This window comes from Physeter macrocephalus, chromosome 8, assembly GCF_002837175.3.
Source record: "Physeter macrocephalus isolate SW-GA chromosome 8, ASM283717v5, whole genome shotgun sequence".
Classification (NCBI taxonomy): domain Eukaryota; kingdom Metazoa; phylum Chordata; class Mammalia; order Artiodactyla; family Physeteridae; genus Physeter; species Physeter macrocephalus.
The window spans coordinates 72,794,031-72,808,929 of NC_041221.1; the positions used below are offsets into that span (position 1 = coordinate 72,794,031).

General features: G+C 35.6%; 1 protein-coding gene across 4 annotated transcripts in view; it reads right to left on the reverse strand.

The window, feature by feature from the left end:
* Nucleotides 1–760: 760 nt before the first annotated feature.
* LOC102987978 (survival motor neuron protein) overlaps nt 761–14,899 on the reverse strand; it is a 44,924-nt gene continuing 30,785 nt past the window's right edge. The window contains exons 8-9 of one of the 4 annotated variants that reach the window (XM_007129963.4): nt 14,576–14,626; nt 761–1,117 (exon numbers count right to left, since the gene is read on the reverse strand). In XM_007129963.4, coding sequence (XP_007130025.1) covers nt 14,579–14,626 — 48 coding nt within the window. In that variant the 3' untranslated portion in view covers nt 761–1,117; nt 14,576–14,578. Of the gene's footprint in view, nt 1,134–12,149; nt 14,166–14,575; nt 14,627–14,899 lie in introns of those variants that run through there. The other 3 variants (XM_007129964.4, XM_028492962.2, XM_028492961.2) reach the window with 3 other exon arrangements.

Consider the following 14,899-nt stretch of genomic DNA (forward strand, 5'->3'; position numbering starts at 1 on the left):
TTTAACCTGGCATATTTTAGGCAATTAATATAAAATATTAGCATTGTCATGAAAAATGATGAAACTCTACTTACCCTGTACAAAAAAGCTTAAGCCATAGAACATTCCATTCTGCGAAGCTTACTTAACAGGCACTTGAATATTCACTTATTTATTCAAAAAATACTGGGCAGCTACTAATATTCTAGGCACATGCAGTTTGGCCAAGCAAAACTTCTGAAAGAAATAGCACTTACATATAATATCTTCTCCCACAGCTAAATGGACTAGGGAGAATCTCAGGCATATGAACACCAATCCTTTAGACTAAACTAAAACAGTACTATGTTCTACCTCTTCAGAGAATCTGAACTGAGAGACACAGATACAGTCAAAGGGATGGCAGATGGAACTGCAAGGTAATGATGAAGAGAGAATGGCCTGGGCAATCGTGTTAAGCAGTGTGCAATGAGCAGGGTGTGGAGGAGGCTAGGAGAGAGGCAGACAGATAAGAAAAGGTGCAGGGGGAGAATGACAATATGACATCCAAGCAACAGAACACAGCCTTGGCTCCTGACGGGCCAGCTCCAGTCCTCTGGCATTCAGCTTCAGCTAGGCTTTGTTCCCTAACCTTGGATCATCAGCAACGTTGTTTCACAATTGGTTGTAACTTTACAATACTACCCTTTACCCAAATAAGCCTGAGTAGTTTTCTCTACATCTTTAGACAGACTCCAAACTACCATATATATTCCAAAGAAAAATATTCAGATAGTCAAGGTTTAAGAAAAAAAAGTTATTTATTTTTAAAGGCATTGATAAAAATCTTAACGTACTTACTAAGAAAGTTACAATATACAAATGGGTTCAGTTGTGATTTTGACAGATTGACTTTCTGCACTGTGTGTGACCTTGAATTTCTTTTAATCACTCATATTTCCATTGTTCAGTTATTCAAACTGATTATTCCCTCAAAATAGCTAACTAGTTATTTAAGCATGAGTCACATGCAACAAGGGGAAATGAAGATGACATACACCCAATCCAAGTGTTCATGAAGAAAATGATGAAACTTCTGTTCACATCGACCAGGGCACATCAATATACCATCCTCCTTGGGAGAGAGCTGCACCTGAATCTGAAAGATAAAAAGTCTACATACAATTATGAAACTTAAAAATCTATTTTCTTATAAAATCATAAAGAACAAAACATAAAGCAACACACTCATCATGGTAAATAAAACTAGAATAAAAATATGCTAGTGTAAAAAACAATACTAATTTCAATCTTTATGGGATAGATATTTAGACAAATTAATTGTGAAATTCATTTGAAGGAATAAATGGGCAAGAGTATTTTTTTAAAAAATTCTTAAGGAGCACTGGTATTTGATCTGTCCTGACAGAATTTAAAACATATGAAAAACAATGATCAAAATTATGTGTTAAAAAAATAGTAATTAGAACTATACAAACATTCTATAACTACAATACAATAAAACTAGAAATTAAACCTAACTGAAATTAAAATTAACCTAAAAATTAATTAACTGAAATTAATCAAAATTAACCTGAAATTAAAATATTTCTAGAGTTAAAAACAAAATTTTGAAATTTGGAATATCCAGAAAATAAGAATTCTACAGAATACAACTAAATTGTCAGAGGAAAATTTATGGTCCTGAAATATCCATTTTAATAAACAACAGATAGAAAATTTTTAAAAACTTCTAAGGAAAGCAGAAAGTGGAAATTAATCCCGAGTATATCATCTGGGCTCAATGAACCCAGTTTTAATTTCTGAGTGTTTTTTTTTTTTGGATCTTAGTTCCCCAACCAGGGATTGACCCTGGGCCATGGAAGTGAAAGCACCGAGTCCTAACCACTGGACCGCCAGGGAATTCCCAATTTTTGAGTTTCTTATTCGATCAGTTCTAACTATTTGTCCTTACATTCATGACTCACTCTTAGAGGTCTGCCAAAGAACAAAGAGAAAATTTATTTATTTAAAAAAATAAACAAATAAAACTCCTATCTTGCAATTATGCTGTAACTCTACTGGACTCTTTTATAAATCTACAATATAGAACCTTAGTGATTTTACTATCCCTTATCTTGAAACATTTTGTTATTCTTCATCCCAGGATATATTTTATTTTAACTCATTGTGGTAGCCAGTCTTCAAGATGGTCCCCAATGATTCCTGCCCTTGTCTAATCCCCTCCAGTTGGCTGTGGGCTGCACTTAAGTCAAAAGGATAGAAAAAGGTGGAAGTGATGGTGTGTGATTCAGAGACTAAGTTATAAAAGTACGTGTGGTGTTGCTCATTCTGTACTGGATCACCCACTCTGGAGAAGCCAACTATCAGTTTGTGAGGACTCTCAGGCTGCCTATGGAGAACCCCAGGTAGCAAGAGAGCCTCTTGACAACAACCATCTGGGTGAGCTTGAAGCAGATCCTCCAGCCCCAGTAAAACTCTGAGTTGACTATTGCCTTGAGGCTGACAACCTGATTTGCAGCCTTAGGAGAACCACCCACCTCACCTGCCCCTGCATTCCTGACCCACAGAAACTGAAGATAAATAAATAAATATTTGCTGTTTTAAGGTGCTAAATTTTAGGGTAATTTGTTACGTAGCAATAGATAATACATTCATCAGCGACCTCTAGCTATGCATAAGAAAAAAAAAGACTAAAATAAGGACCTAAAACGATGATGAAATAAATCATTAGTAGTGAAATAAAGCATCACGATTACACCATCCTTCAGTTTTCTTATTCTGTTGTCCAAAGTACTGGATTATCTTTCAAGAAGTTTTAATGGAAGTATGGAGATACAATCCTTGTAGTCTTTTTTTTTTAAAAGCTTTCCCTGAACACAGTTGAGAATTCAGACTTTTTCATTTTCTGTCCATAATAGCAAAGAGAACAAAATCGACAGAGAAAGTCATTTCAAAATTATTAAAGCAATTAGAAGATGAATGTAAAGGGATAGAGAGTAACATCTAGGCCAGCGGCTGGAAAACTATGGCCTAACATATTTACTATCTAACCCTTTAAGAAAAAAATTTTGATGTTTATTCTGGACTAATAATGGTGAAACTGTTCATATAAGTAAAGTCTCAGATGATGAGTCTTCAGATAACATATTCTACTTAGGTGAATTTTCCCGAACTCAAGAAATGATATACTTCTTTTTTTTTTAACTTTTAATTTTATATTGGAGTATAGTTGATTAATAATGTTGTGATAGTTTCAGGTGTACAGCAAAGTGACTCAGTTATACATATACATGTATCTATTCTTTTTCAAATTCTTTTCCCATCTAGGTTGTTACATAATACTGAGCAGAGTTCCCTATGCTATACAGTAAGTCCTTGTTGGTTATCTATTTTAAATATAGCAGTGTGTACATGTCAATCCCAAGCTCCCTAACTATCTGTTTCCCCCACCCTTCCCCCCTGGTAACCATAAGTTCATTCTCTAAGTCTGTGAGTCTGTTTCTGTTTTGTAAATAAAGGAACTGATATATTTCTCAGGACAAAAAAGAAAATATGGTAGTATCATTTAGTTAGTCCTTCAACAGGAAGGACTTCATTATATAATATTTTATGATTAAAAACCTGAACCATCCCATTTTGCTAAAAGGACAAGTGACAATATTCTTTCATCTTTTATAATGCTTGTACACTAAAATTTACTTAGTTTGTGGACAGATATGGAAGACAGATGTGTCTACAAAGTAATTGGAAGGTAACAAATATGTAGAAATGAAAAACAATAAGATCATTCTAACTGGTATCTACAAAAAAATGAAATATTTTGCTATTAGGCAACAAAGTGGATAGCTATCATCTGTCTATCCAACAAATAGAAGCTTTCAAAAGTACTGTTTTGACGAACCAAGTGCATGAAGAATCAAGGTAATGATAAGGCCAGAGACTGGAAAACTATGGCCTAACATATTTACTATCTAACCCTTTAAGAAAAAAATTTTGATGTTTATTCTGGACTAATAATGGTGAAATTGTTCATATTCTGACTATATGAAAATTAAACACTATGACTACATAAAAAGCAAATATTTGTCAAAATGACAAAACGATAAGCTAGAACATAGCAGAGGTGCATTTGAAATTTAGAGTCAGTCGTGGATGGATGTAGAGACTGTCATACAGAATGAAGTTAAGTCAGAAAGAGAAAAACAAATATCATTTATTAACGCATATATATGGAACCTAGAAAAATGGTACAGATGAACCAGTTTGCAGGGCAGAAATAGAGACACAGATGTAGAGAACAAACATATGGACACCACAGGGGGAAAGCCACGGGGGGTGGTGGTGGTGGTGGTGGTGTGATGAATTAGGCGACTGGGACATATATACACTGATGTGTATAAAATGGATGACTAATAAGAACCTGCTGTATAAAAAATAAATAAAATTCAAAAATTCAAAAAAAAATTTATTAGAGTCAGTATTTATAAGATAAATATATTTCAGGTTCATGCATAACAGCCAATGAACAGTTAGTTGCATTCAAAGAATATTATCTGATTTGGAGATATATATAAACATTCAATACTAGGAAAATACATAATAAAAATTGGGGTTTGCTGTATTTAAATTCTCATTGAAATTGCTAACAAAGTTATTTTCACTATCTCTTTATTCTGTAAACTGTAAAATGACTTGAAATTACATAGAGTCAATTCTCATTATTCATGGCAGTTATGTTTTTAAAAGTCACCACAAACAATGAATTTGTGAATACTGAGCCATTACTCCTAGAAGAAACACAGGGCTAGGTTCCTGCAAGCCTCTGGTCACATTACCAGCTGATCAGTACATAACCTTATGCGTGTTTCTGTTGAAAGACACACTATTTCATATATGTTGTTGATTCAACAACACTGAACTCATAGCCAACAGCACTACAACTCATGCCTGAACACATCTAACACATGTATTCTCCCTGTAAGGCACATCACAGCCTTCTTGCACTTGGGAACATTAGACATCACTACAGCACAATACTTGGGGGCTATTTTAAAGAGTGAAGTCAAAAGATGCAAAAGACAGAAAAATGTAAAAAGTGTAGAACTAAATAGATTGTGAAAATGACCTTTGTTTATAGTATGAAAGCTGAAACAAGAAAACAGAGCACTACATTTTCAGCTTTATCTCAGCTGAAAATGTCTGTCAGGTGACTCAAATTTTTCACCCTCTGCATGTGTCCATGAATGATGGTGAAAGCTCCACAAATAATGACTTCGGGATTACAGATAAATTTTAGCAAGCTAGCAAATTTGCAAATATAGAATCTGAATAATGAGGATCATCTGTAGGTAAAATTTTATAAGCAAAAGTTGAAAAGAGGAAGTAAGCACAAATATCTAAAATGATCATGAAAAATTACCATATAGATACAGGAAAAAAATTAAACAGTAGAAGCATTAGAAGAAAAGCCTGAAAAGGCGGGATGATTCTGACTATATGAAAATTAAACACTATGACTACATAAAAAGCAAATATTTCTGTCAAAATGACAACAACCACTACAACCATAAGCAAGGTCAAAAGAAATGACAAGCTAGGAAAAAAGTATTTGCAACTCATATCACAAAGAATTCTTGCAAATCAAAAAGGAAAAACACACATCCCAGTTGAAAAGTAGGCAAAGGTGATGTTTCTGAAGTTTTCAGAAAAGAAAAGATACACAGTTCTCTTAAACAAAAGAAAAGGTGCTGAACTTCACAATAAGATAAATAAATCATAAATACAATGAGACAATCATTTTCAACTATTAGACTGACAAAGATCCAAAGGTCTGATAAATTATTGGCTAGACTGTGGGAAACAGCGACTCTCATACAATGTCAGTGGAAATGGAAATTAATACAATCTCTACTGAGAGCAATTTGGCAAAAATCTTTTAAAATTATAAATGTGTATCTTCTTCAATCCAGGAGTTCTAATTCTAGAATCTAATTCTTGATTCTAATTCAATCTATTTAGATAATGTTAAGGATGTATTCAGATATCTACAAAAAGAATTATGTAAAAGAACACTGACTATAGTATTAAATAGCAAACAACTGGAAGCAACCTAAACTTCCATCCATAAGAGCTCAATCAAATAAGTATGGTACACATCTGTATATAAGAATATCTTGCAAATGTTTAAAACAAGACAGTTCTACATACTGATATGAAGTGTTCTCCAAGAAATACTAAGGAAAGAGTACTTGCTTATTATAAAACACTATATGAATTACCTATAAGAATGGAAAAAAAAAGTTTAAAGGAGTTATATGATAGTTATAGCTTACCAAGTGTACCTTCATTACATATTATTTTTTATCGTCAGTAAATGTACACAGCACAAAAATAGAATACAAAAGGGTATACTGTGAAGTTCATAATTCAAAAAGATACATGTACCCCTATGCTCACAGCAGCACTGTTCACAATAGCCAAGACATGGAAACAACCTAAATGTCCATCGACAGATGAATGGATAAAGATGATGTAGTACACATATACAATGGAATATTACTCAGCCATTAAAAAGAAATGAAACTGAAAAGATACATGTACCCCTATGCTCACAGCAGCACTGTTCACAATAGCCAAGACATGGAAACAACCTAAATGTCCATCGACAGATGAATGGATAAAGATGATGTAGTACACATATACAATGGAATATTACTCAGCCATTAAAAAGAATGAAATCATGCCATTTGCAGCAACACGTAAGGAGCTAGAGAGTATCATACTGAGTGAAGTAAGTCAGACAGAGAAAGACAAATACCATATGATATCACTTATATGTGGAATCTAAAATACAGTAAGTCCCGTGCATACCGAATGAGTTCTGTTCCAAGAGCGTGTTCGTAAGTCCAATTTGTTTGTAAGTCCAACAAAGTTAGCCTAGGTACCCAACTAACACAATTGGCTATATAGTACTGTACTGTAATACGTTTATAATACTTTTCATACAAATTATACATAAAAAACAAACAAGGACTTCCCTGGTGGCGCAGTGGTTGAGTCCGCCTGCCAATGCAGGGGACACTGGTTTGTGCCCCGGTCCGGGAAGATCCCACATACCGCGGAGCGGCTGGGCCTGTGAGCCATGGCCGCTGAGCCTGCGCGTCCGAAGCCTGTGCTCCACAATGGGAGAGGCCACAACAGTGAGAGGCCTGCGTACCGCAAAACAACAATAACAACAACAAAAAAAAAACAAGAACAAAAAATAAAACTTAAAAAAATATTTTTATGTATGTATGTACGGCTGTGTTGGGTCTTCGTTGCTGCATGCAGGCTTTCTCTAGTTGCAGCAAGCGGGGGCTACTCTTCATTGTGGTGTGTGGGCTTCTTATTGTGGTGGCTTCTCTTGTTGCGGAGCACAGGCTCTAGGCACACGGGCTTCAGTAGTTGTGGCACGTGGGCTCAATAGTTGTGGTGCGCAGGCTTAGTAGTTGTGGCTTGCGGGCTCTAGAGCACAGGCTCAGTAGTTGTGGCGCATGGGCTTAGTTGCTCCACAGCATGTGGGATCCTCCTGGACCAGGGCTCGAATCCATGTCCCCTGCATTGGCAGGCAGATGCTACCCACTGTGCCACCAGGGAAGTCCCCCAAAACAAAACACTTTTAATCTTACAGTATAGTACCTTGAAAGGCACAGTAGTACAGTTCAGCAGCTGGCATAGAGGGGCACATTCACATCTTTGAAAGTTTGCAACTTGAAGGTTCGTATGTAGGGGACTTACTGTATGACACAAATGAACCTATCTATGAAACAGAAACAGAATCACGGACACAGAAAACAGACCGGTGGTTGCCAAGGGGGAGGGGGTTGGGGGAGGGATGGAGTGGGAGGTTGGGGTTAGCAGATGTAAGCTTTTATATATAGAATGGATACACAACAAGGTCCTACTGTATAGCACAGGGAACTATATTCAGTATCCTATGATAGACCATAATGGAAAAGAATAAAAAAAAAAAGACTATATATATGTATAACTGAATCACTTTGCTGTACAGCAGAAATTAACACAACACTGTAAATCAATTATACTTCAATAAAAAAATTGATTAAGAAAAAAATTTAAAGATGATATATCAATATCTTACCAAGTTTAACTTAATTACATATTTTTTACTGTCAGTAAATGTACACAGCACAAAAGTAGAAAATACAAAAAGGTATACTGTGAAGTTTCCCTCACATCCCTGTGTCTTCTAGTCCCTCTTCAGTAGTAACTAGACTATTGCCATGAGATGATAATCAATGCATATACATGCATATATGTAAATGTATATTTACACAAATGGCAGGTAGCATAATACACACAGTTCTGCATCTTACTTTTTTCATTTAGATATATTTTCCTATCAGATTGCTATACACAACAAACAACAATGTAGTTTAAGAAAAACACACACACAAAAAGAATTAAAAGAATAAACTGAATAATGTCCAAAAACTGATTCAAACTATTTTATAACTTTTATAACATGAATAACAATGGAGAAAGAAATAATTTAAATAAACTATAACAAGTAGATACTCTAATAACGATAAATGTAAAGGATGAGGGCTTTAGTAACTATTTACTCTTTTGGGGAAGCAATATGACAACATATGATGATGTACAGCACTATTTAGATTCTGAGGCCCAATACATGAAACTAATCAACAATTCACAAAAATAATTCTATGGAACTACAGTTAAACAAAAAAAGCCCAAAATAGACCTACTACTGTCATAGAGAGGTATATACACACATACACACACACACACACACACACATACCAATAACCCCAAATTTGACATATGAACCTTATGTACTTGAGAGATAGAGTGTAATATCATTGTTTAGCACATTTTGTTTTAACGATCACAACAGATTAATCTTTCAGAAATCATCCAACTGAAAATTAATTGTTCCAAAATGAAAAGGTGATGCAATGAATTGTGCCATCCAACCAAGTATTCAAAGAAATGATAAAATGTTTGTTTAAAAATAGGAGGGGGCTTCCCTGGTGGCGCAGTGGTTGAGAGTCCGCCTGCCGATGCAGCGGACACGGGTTCGTGCCCCGGTCCGGGAAGATCCCACATGCCGCGGAGCGGCTGGGCCCGTGAGCCATGGCCACTGAGCCTGCGCGTCCGGAGCCTGTGCTCCGCAACGGGAGAGGCCACAACAGTGAGAGGTCCGCGTACCGCAAAAAAAAAAAAAAAAAAAAGGAGGAATAGCTGGTAGTGTACTTGTTTTCCTGCGATAGGTTATAAAACTGGGCACAATTTATGATGCAGCTGTTTCCAGGCATTGGGCAACAGAGAGCACAGGGTGAGATTCTTGAGAAAGGGAAACAGGTGAGCTTTGCATTCACCCCCTTTGGATGGACACAATTTCCAGCATGAAACTGCAGCATGAAAGGTGGAGCCTGAGTAGAGAGTACTGTTCTTCCTGGGTGGGTGGAAGAAACAGAGATTGGTGTCTAGGCTCTGGAATAAGGCTGATGGAATTTGAGGAGGTAAGGTCTAGAGAGGAGGGACTTGAAGAGAAGGAGCCCCAGAAATCTGTGTAGGATTCCCACTTAGGTCCTTGCCCAAATCCTAAATTATGCACGTGTAGGACAACACTCCACAGAGCCTGGCAGAAGCAGTTGCTGGGGGGCTAAGAGCTGGAGAGAGAGTTCTGAAGTCATACAGAGTTCTACCACTTACTATGTGGTCCAAAGCAAGTCATTTGGGAATAATAATAGTAACTAACTTGAGAGTGCTATGAAGATTCAACGAAGGACTTCCCTGGTGGCGCAGTGGTTAAGAATCTGCCTGTCAATTCAGGGGACATGGGTTCGATCCCTGACCCGGGAAGATCCCACATGCCACAACTACTGAAGCCTGCACACCTAGAGCCCGTGCTCTGCAACAAGAGAAGCCACTGCAATGAGAAGCCCGCGCACTGCAATGAAGAGTGGCCCCTACTCTCCGCAACTAGAGAAAGTCCGTGAGCAGCAACAAAGACCCAACACAGCCATAAATAAATAAATAAAATTAAAAAAAAAAAGATTCAATGAAATAACAATGCCTAGCAACACATAGTAATCATTCAAAAAATACAGCTATCATTACTTGTAAAGGGAAGAAAAAGATGTGACAGTTTCTAGTTTCCTTTACAATAAAAACCCAACTAACACAGAGCTAAGAGTCTACTGAAACCAAGTTCTATAAAGTAAGATTTTTTTTTACAAATTTAATTTTTTATTATAAATTTTATTACAGTAAAAGTAAAATGAACAATATCTTAGAAGTCAAAATTCTACCTACAGGTAATGGCAAGAGTAGGGAAACTACGGAGTCCAAATTTTACCAAACAACATACAACTTTCCAGATCAGCAGCTTAACTGGAAAAAACATGAAGTTTGTAAGCAAACAAATTTCAAATCAAATCCCTGCTCCCCTAACTAACAACTGAGTGGTATCAAACAAGGTAGCTATGCTGTCTTTTTAAAAAAAAATATATATATATATAAAATAAGATTTTATTTACTCTTAACCAGAAGTATTTATCTAAATACAGACTCATTAATATTCAGGTACACTGCTTCACATCTTTCTTCTTCTGCCTAGAAACCAAGTTTTATTTAAAGTGGAATGCAGCTCCACTCTAAATTATATGCCATTTTAAAATGTAAAAGGTCAATTTATGTGTCACAATAACTAGTAATGAAAGGATCAGAACTTCGAAGCTCAGAAAATTACTTTCTCCCACAGTATGGAGGTTCCTTAAAAAACTAAAAATAGAGCTACCATATGATCCAGTAATCCCACTCCTGGGCATATATCTACAGAAAACTCTAATTTGTAAAGATACATGCACCCCAATGTTCATAGCAGCACTATTTACAATAGTCATGACATGGAAGCAATCTAAATGTCTATTGTAAGATGAATGGATAAAGAAGATGTGGTATATACATATATAACGGAATATTACTCAGGCATTAAAAAGAATGAAGTAATGCCATTTGCAGCAACATGGGTGGACCTAGAGATTATCATACTGAGTGAAGTAAGTCAGAGAAAGACAAACATATGATGTCACTTACACGTGGAATCTAAAAAAATGATACAAATGAACTTATTTACAAAACAGAAATAGACTCACATAGAAAACAAACTTATGGTTACCAAAAAGGAAAGTGGGAACAGGGATAAGTTTGGAATTTGGGATTAACAGATACACACTATTACATATAAGACAAACAACAAGGACCTACTGTATAGCACTGGGAACTATATTTGATATCTTATAATAACATATAATGGAAAAGAATCTGAAGAATGGGTATACATACATGTATATGTATAACTGAAATCACTTTGCTGTACACCTAAAACACAGTAAATCCAACTATATTTCCATTAAAAAAAAAAAAAAAGGAAGAAAGAAAAGAAATTAGTTTCTCCAAAAGCTTCTCCAACTATATTACTTCGTGTCTTCAAAATATGTTACATATATAATCTCAGGACAATAGCTGAACCCACAAGTAATAATAATTTAAAACAATCCTGTGCAAAAGAGTACATACTGTATGACTGCAGTTCTAAACTAAGTAAAACTAATCTTTGTTCATAGAGGTCAGAATGGTGATTGCCAGGATAGGTAAGTGTGGTGAATGGAAAGGGGTACAAAGGAACTTCTGGACTGAGGGAAATGTTCTTTTATCTTGATGTAGTAACAATGGTATACCTTCTCAAAACTGATCAAACTCTTCACTTTAAATCTGTGCATTAAAAAAAAAAGTTTATTTATTTAATTTTTGGCTGCATTGGGTCTTCATTGCTGCGCGCTGGCTTTCTCCATTTGAGGCGAGTGGGAGCTACTCTTCGTTGCGGTGCACGGGCTTCTCATTGTGGTGTCTTCTTTTGTTGCAGAGCACGGGCTCTAGGCGCGCGGGCTTCAGTAGTTGTGGCACGCGGGCTCTAGAGCGCAGGCTCAGTAGTTGTGGCACATGGGCTTAGTTGCTCCGCAGCACGTGGGATCTTCCCCAACCAGGGCTTGAACCCGTGTCCCCTGCATTGGCAGGCGGATTCTTAACCACTGCGCCACCAGGGAAGTCCCAATCTGTGCATTTTATTGTATATGTTAACCTCGAACAAAGTATTTGGAAAAAAAAATGAGAGCGATGTAAAAATGTTCTTGAATCCTCTTGAAAGGCCACAATTCATACACAAAAATGATAAAATGCCAAGTATTTTGTGAAATACCTGAATACTGAATGTCTTCTACTGATTGCTGTATATAAACATGGATTTCTGCAGAAGCATGAGTTACTTTGGTTAAACTTTCAGAATTTTATTTCTGAATTGAATTGTTTTCCATTCACCAAGAGCTTCAAACAACACATAACTTAAGTTCATAACCATTAACCCTGTAGTTTATTTCTGTTAATGGCAACCATACAGAAAAGCTAAACTTACAACATGACTCAGACAAAGTAATCTCTGGCTGATGCCTTAATGAAGGTACTCTTCAAATATGGCATCTCACCTTCTATTTGCCTATCTTCTGAATATAGGTACAGATCATGGAATCTTCCATCTAGGATTCTTCATAACCACAAGGACAATTACTACAGTGAAAGCCAGAAAACAAGCTGTTTTGACTTCATTTTCTCTCTTCTTTTACCTTCCCTCCAATCTGTGCTCTAAGCCCATTCTAGACTTCAAAAAACCGTGCCAGATACTGTAGACATGTTGAAGAATGATATGTGGTGCCTTGCCTCTAATGACAGAGGAAAGACAGATATATAAACAATAAAGATAATATACTGTGAAAAGCTATGTAATAGAAATAAGCAGACAAGAGATTCAAAGAGGGGAACTTACATGGATGGAGAACGGATAACAGTGGTATGACATTTGGGCTAGCCTTAGGCCTTGAAACACACTGCCCTAATGCTTCTAGCTTGTGCATTCTCTGCCTGGAATACTTCAGCCCAATTCATCCCCTGCCTAGTTTTTCTATTCATCTCTTTAGACTTAGCTGAATAACTTAGCTGAAGAACTTCAATTGAATAAAACTGACTTTAATCGAAGAATGAAATACAGGTAACTACACTTTTAAAATGTGAGGATTTATATAATTTAAAAAATATCCCACCCAGGAATGCATAGATTTTGAAAAGATGTTTTTTGAAATTTGCTTTTCAAGGCAACGTGGAAACATCCACTAAGAATCATAATGTCCACAACCTTTTATTAAATAGTCACAACACAGAAAGTTACCCAACGCTATGACAGAATAGAATCGAGTACTACATATAAGAAGGTATTTACTAATGTTATTGAGAATGCCAAAAGCTACTGAACTAAAGGAACAGTGGCATAACATACAGGCAAACAAGCTGATAGAAAGAATATGTAAAAACATTAAAAATGTGATATATATACACACACACATGCACAAAATACTGGTGAAAAACATCAAAATATGGATGAATATGGACCAAAAGTGTAAAATAATATGTAAAAAGGGAATACAATAAGACACATACATTTACTAATTTAGTTAAAAATACTGAACATTTTTCTTATGTACTTTTCAAACACACAGAAAACAGAAAAAAATAGTACAATGAACATCCATATGAACACCACTTAGATTCAATAACAGCCATATATGCTTCATGCACACACATATATACATTTTGCTAAATCATTTAGAAATGTATTACAAACACTGTTAACACTTCACTTCTAAATACTTTAGTATGCAAATTTAAAGACATTCTTCCAGAAACAACAACACCCTTATCACAGCTCATAAAAATAGCAATAGTTATCTAATATCATTTAAAATCCAGTCTATATTCAAATTTCCTCAACCCCCAAGTCTCTTATAAATAGCTTTTCAAATCCAGGGTCTAATGAATAATGAAGGATGCCACATTGTATTTGGCTGTTATATCTCAAGTCACTTTTAATCTGGAATAGTTACCCACTCCATGTCATTTTTTCTTTCATGACACTGACTTTTTGAAGAAAGGAGGCCAGTTATCTTCTACAACATTCCACGGTCTGGACCTGTCTGATCATTTCTTTTGTGGTGTCATTTAACTTGTTTCTCTATCCCCAGTATTTCTGATAAATGGGAAAGTAGATCCTAAAGGTTTGTTTAAATTCCAGTTAAACTTTTTTTGACCATAACACTTCATAGGTAATACAGTGTATTTCATACTGCATCTCAAATGAAAAAGCAAGTCTGACTGTCTGATTACAGTGATGCAAAGTTTCATCTCTGATTCTAAGGATCTCTTTATTATAAAGGTATGTTTTCCTTTCAATACAACCAACCAACAATTATTTGCTGAGATGATACTTTGACATCATAAGAATTCTAGAGGGGATTTAGATCAATCTTTTATCAAACAGTTTTTGCACCAAAATGTCTTTAATATTGTTTTATATTAACTTTCCTACTTTTCAATATTTCAATTTTTAAACATATACTTTCTACAAACTACAAAATTTATAAAAAAGTAACATTCTCTTTTATAATGATGGCAGACTTACTCCTTAATTGAAATGTGAGCACCTTCTTTCCTTCTGACTTTGTTTGAAACCCTGTAAGGAAAATAAAGGAATTTAGAAGCATAGAACATGGGAGAAAATATTTGCAAACGAAGCAACTGACAAAGGATTAATCTCCAAAATATACAAGCAGCTTATGCAGCTCAATATCAAAAAAACAAACAACCCAATCCAAAAATGGACACAAGACCTAAACAGACATTTCTCCAAAGAAGATATACAGATTGCCAACAAACACATGAAAGGATGCTCAACATCACTAATCATTAGAGAAATGCAAATCAAAACTGCAATGAGGTATCCCCT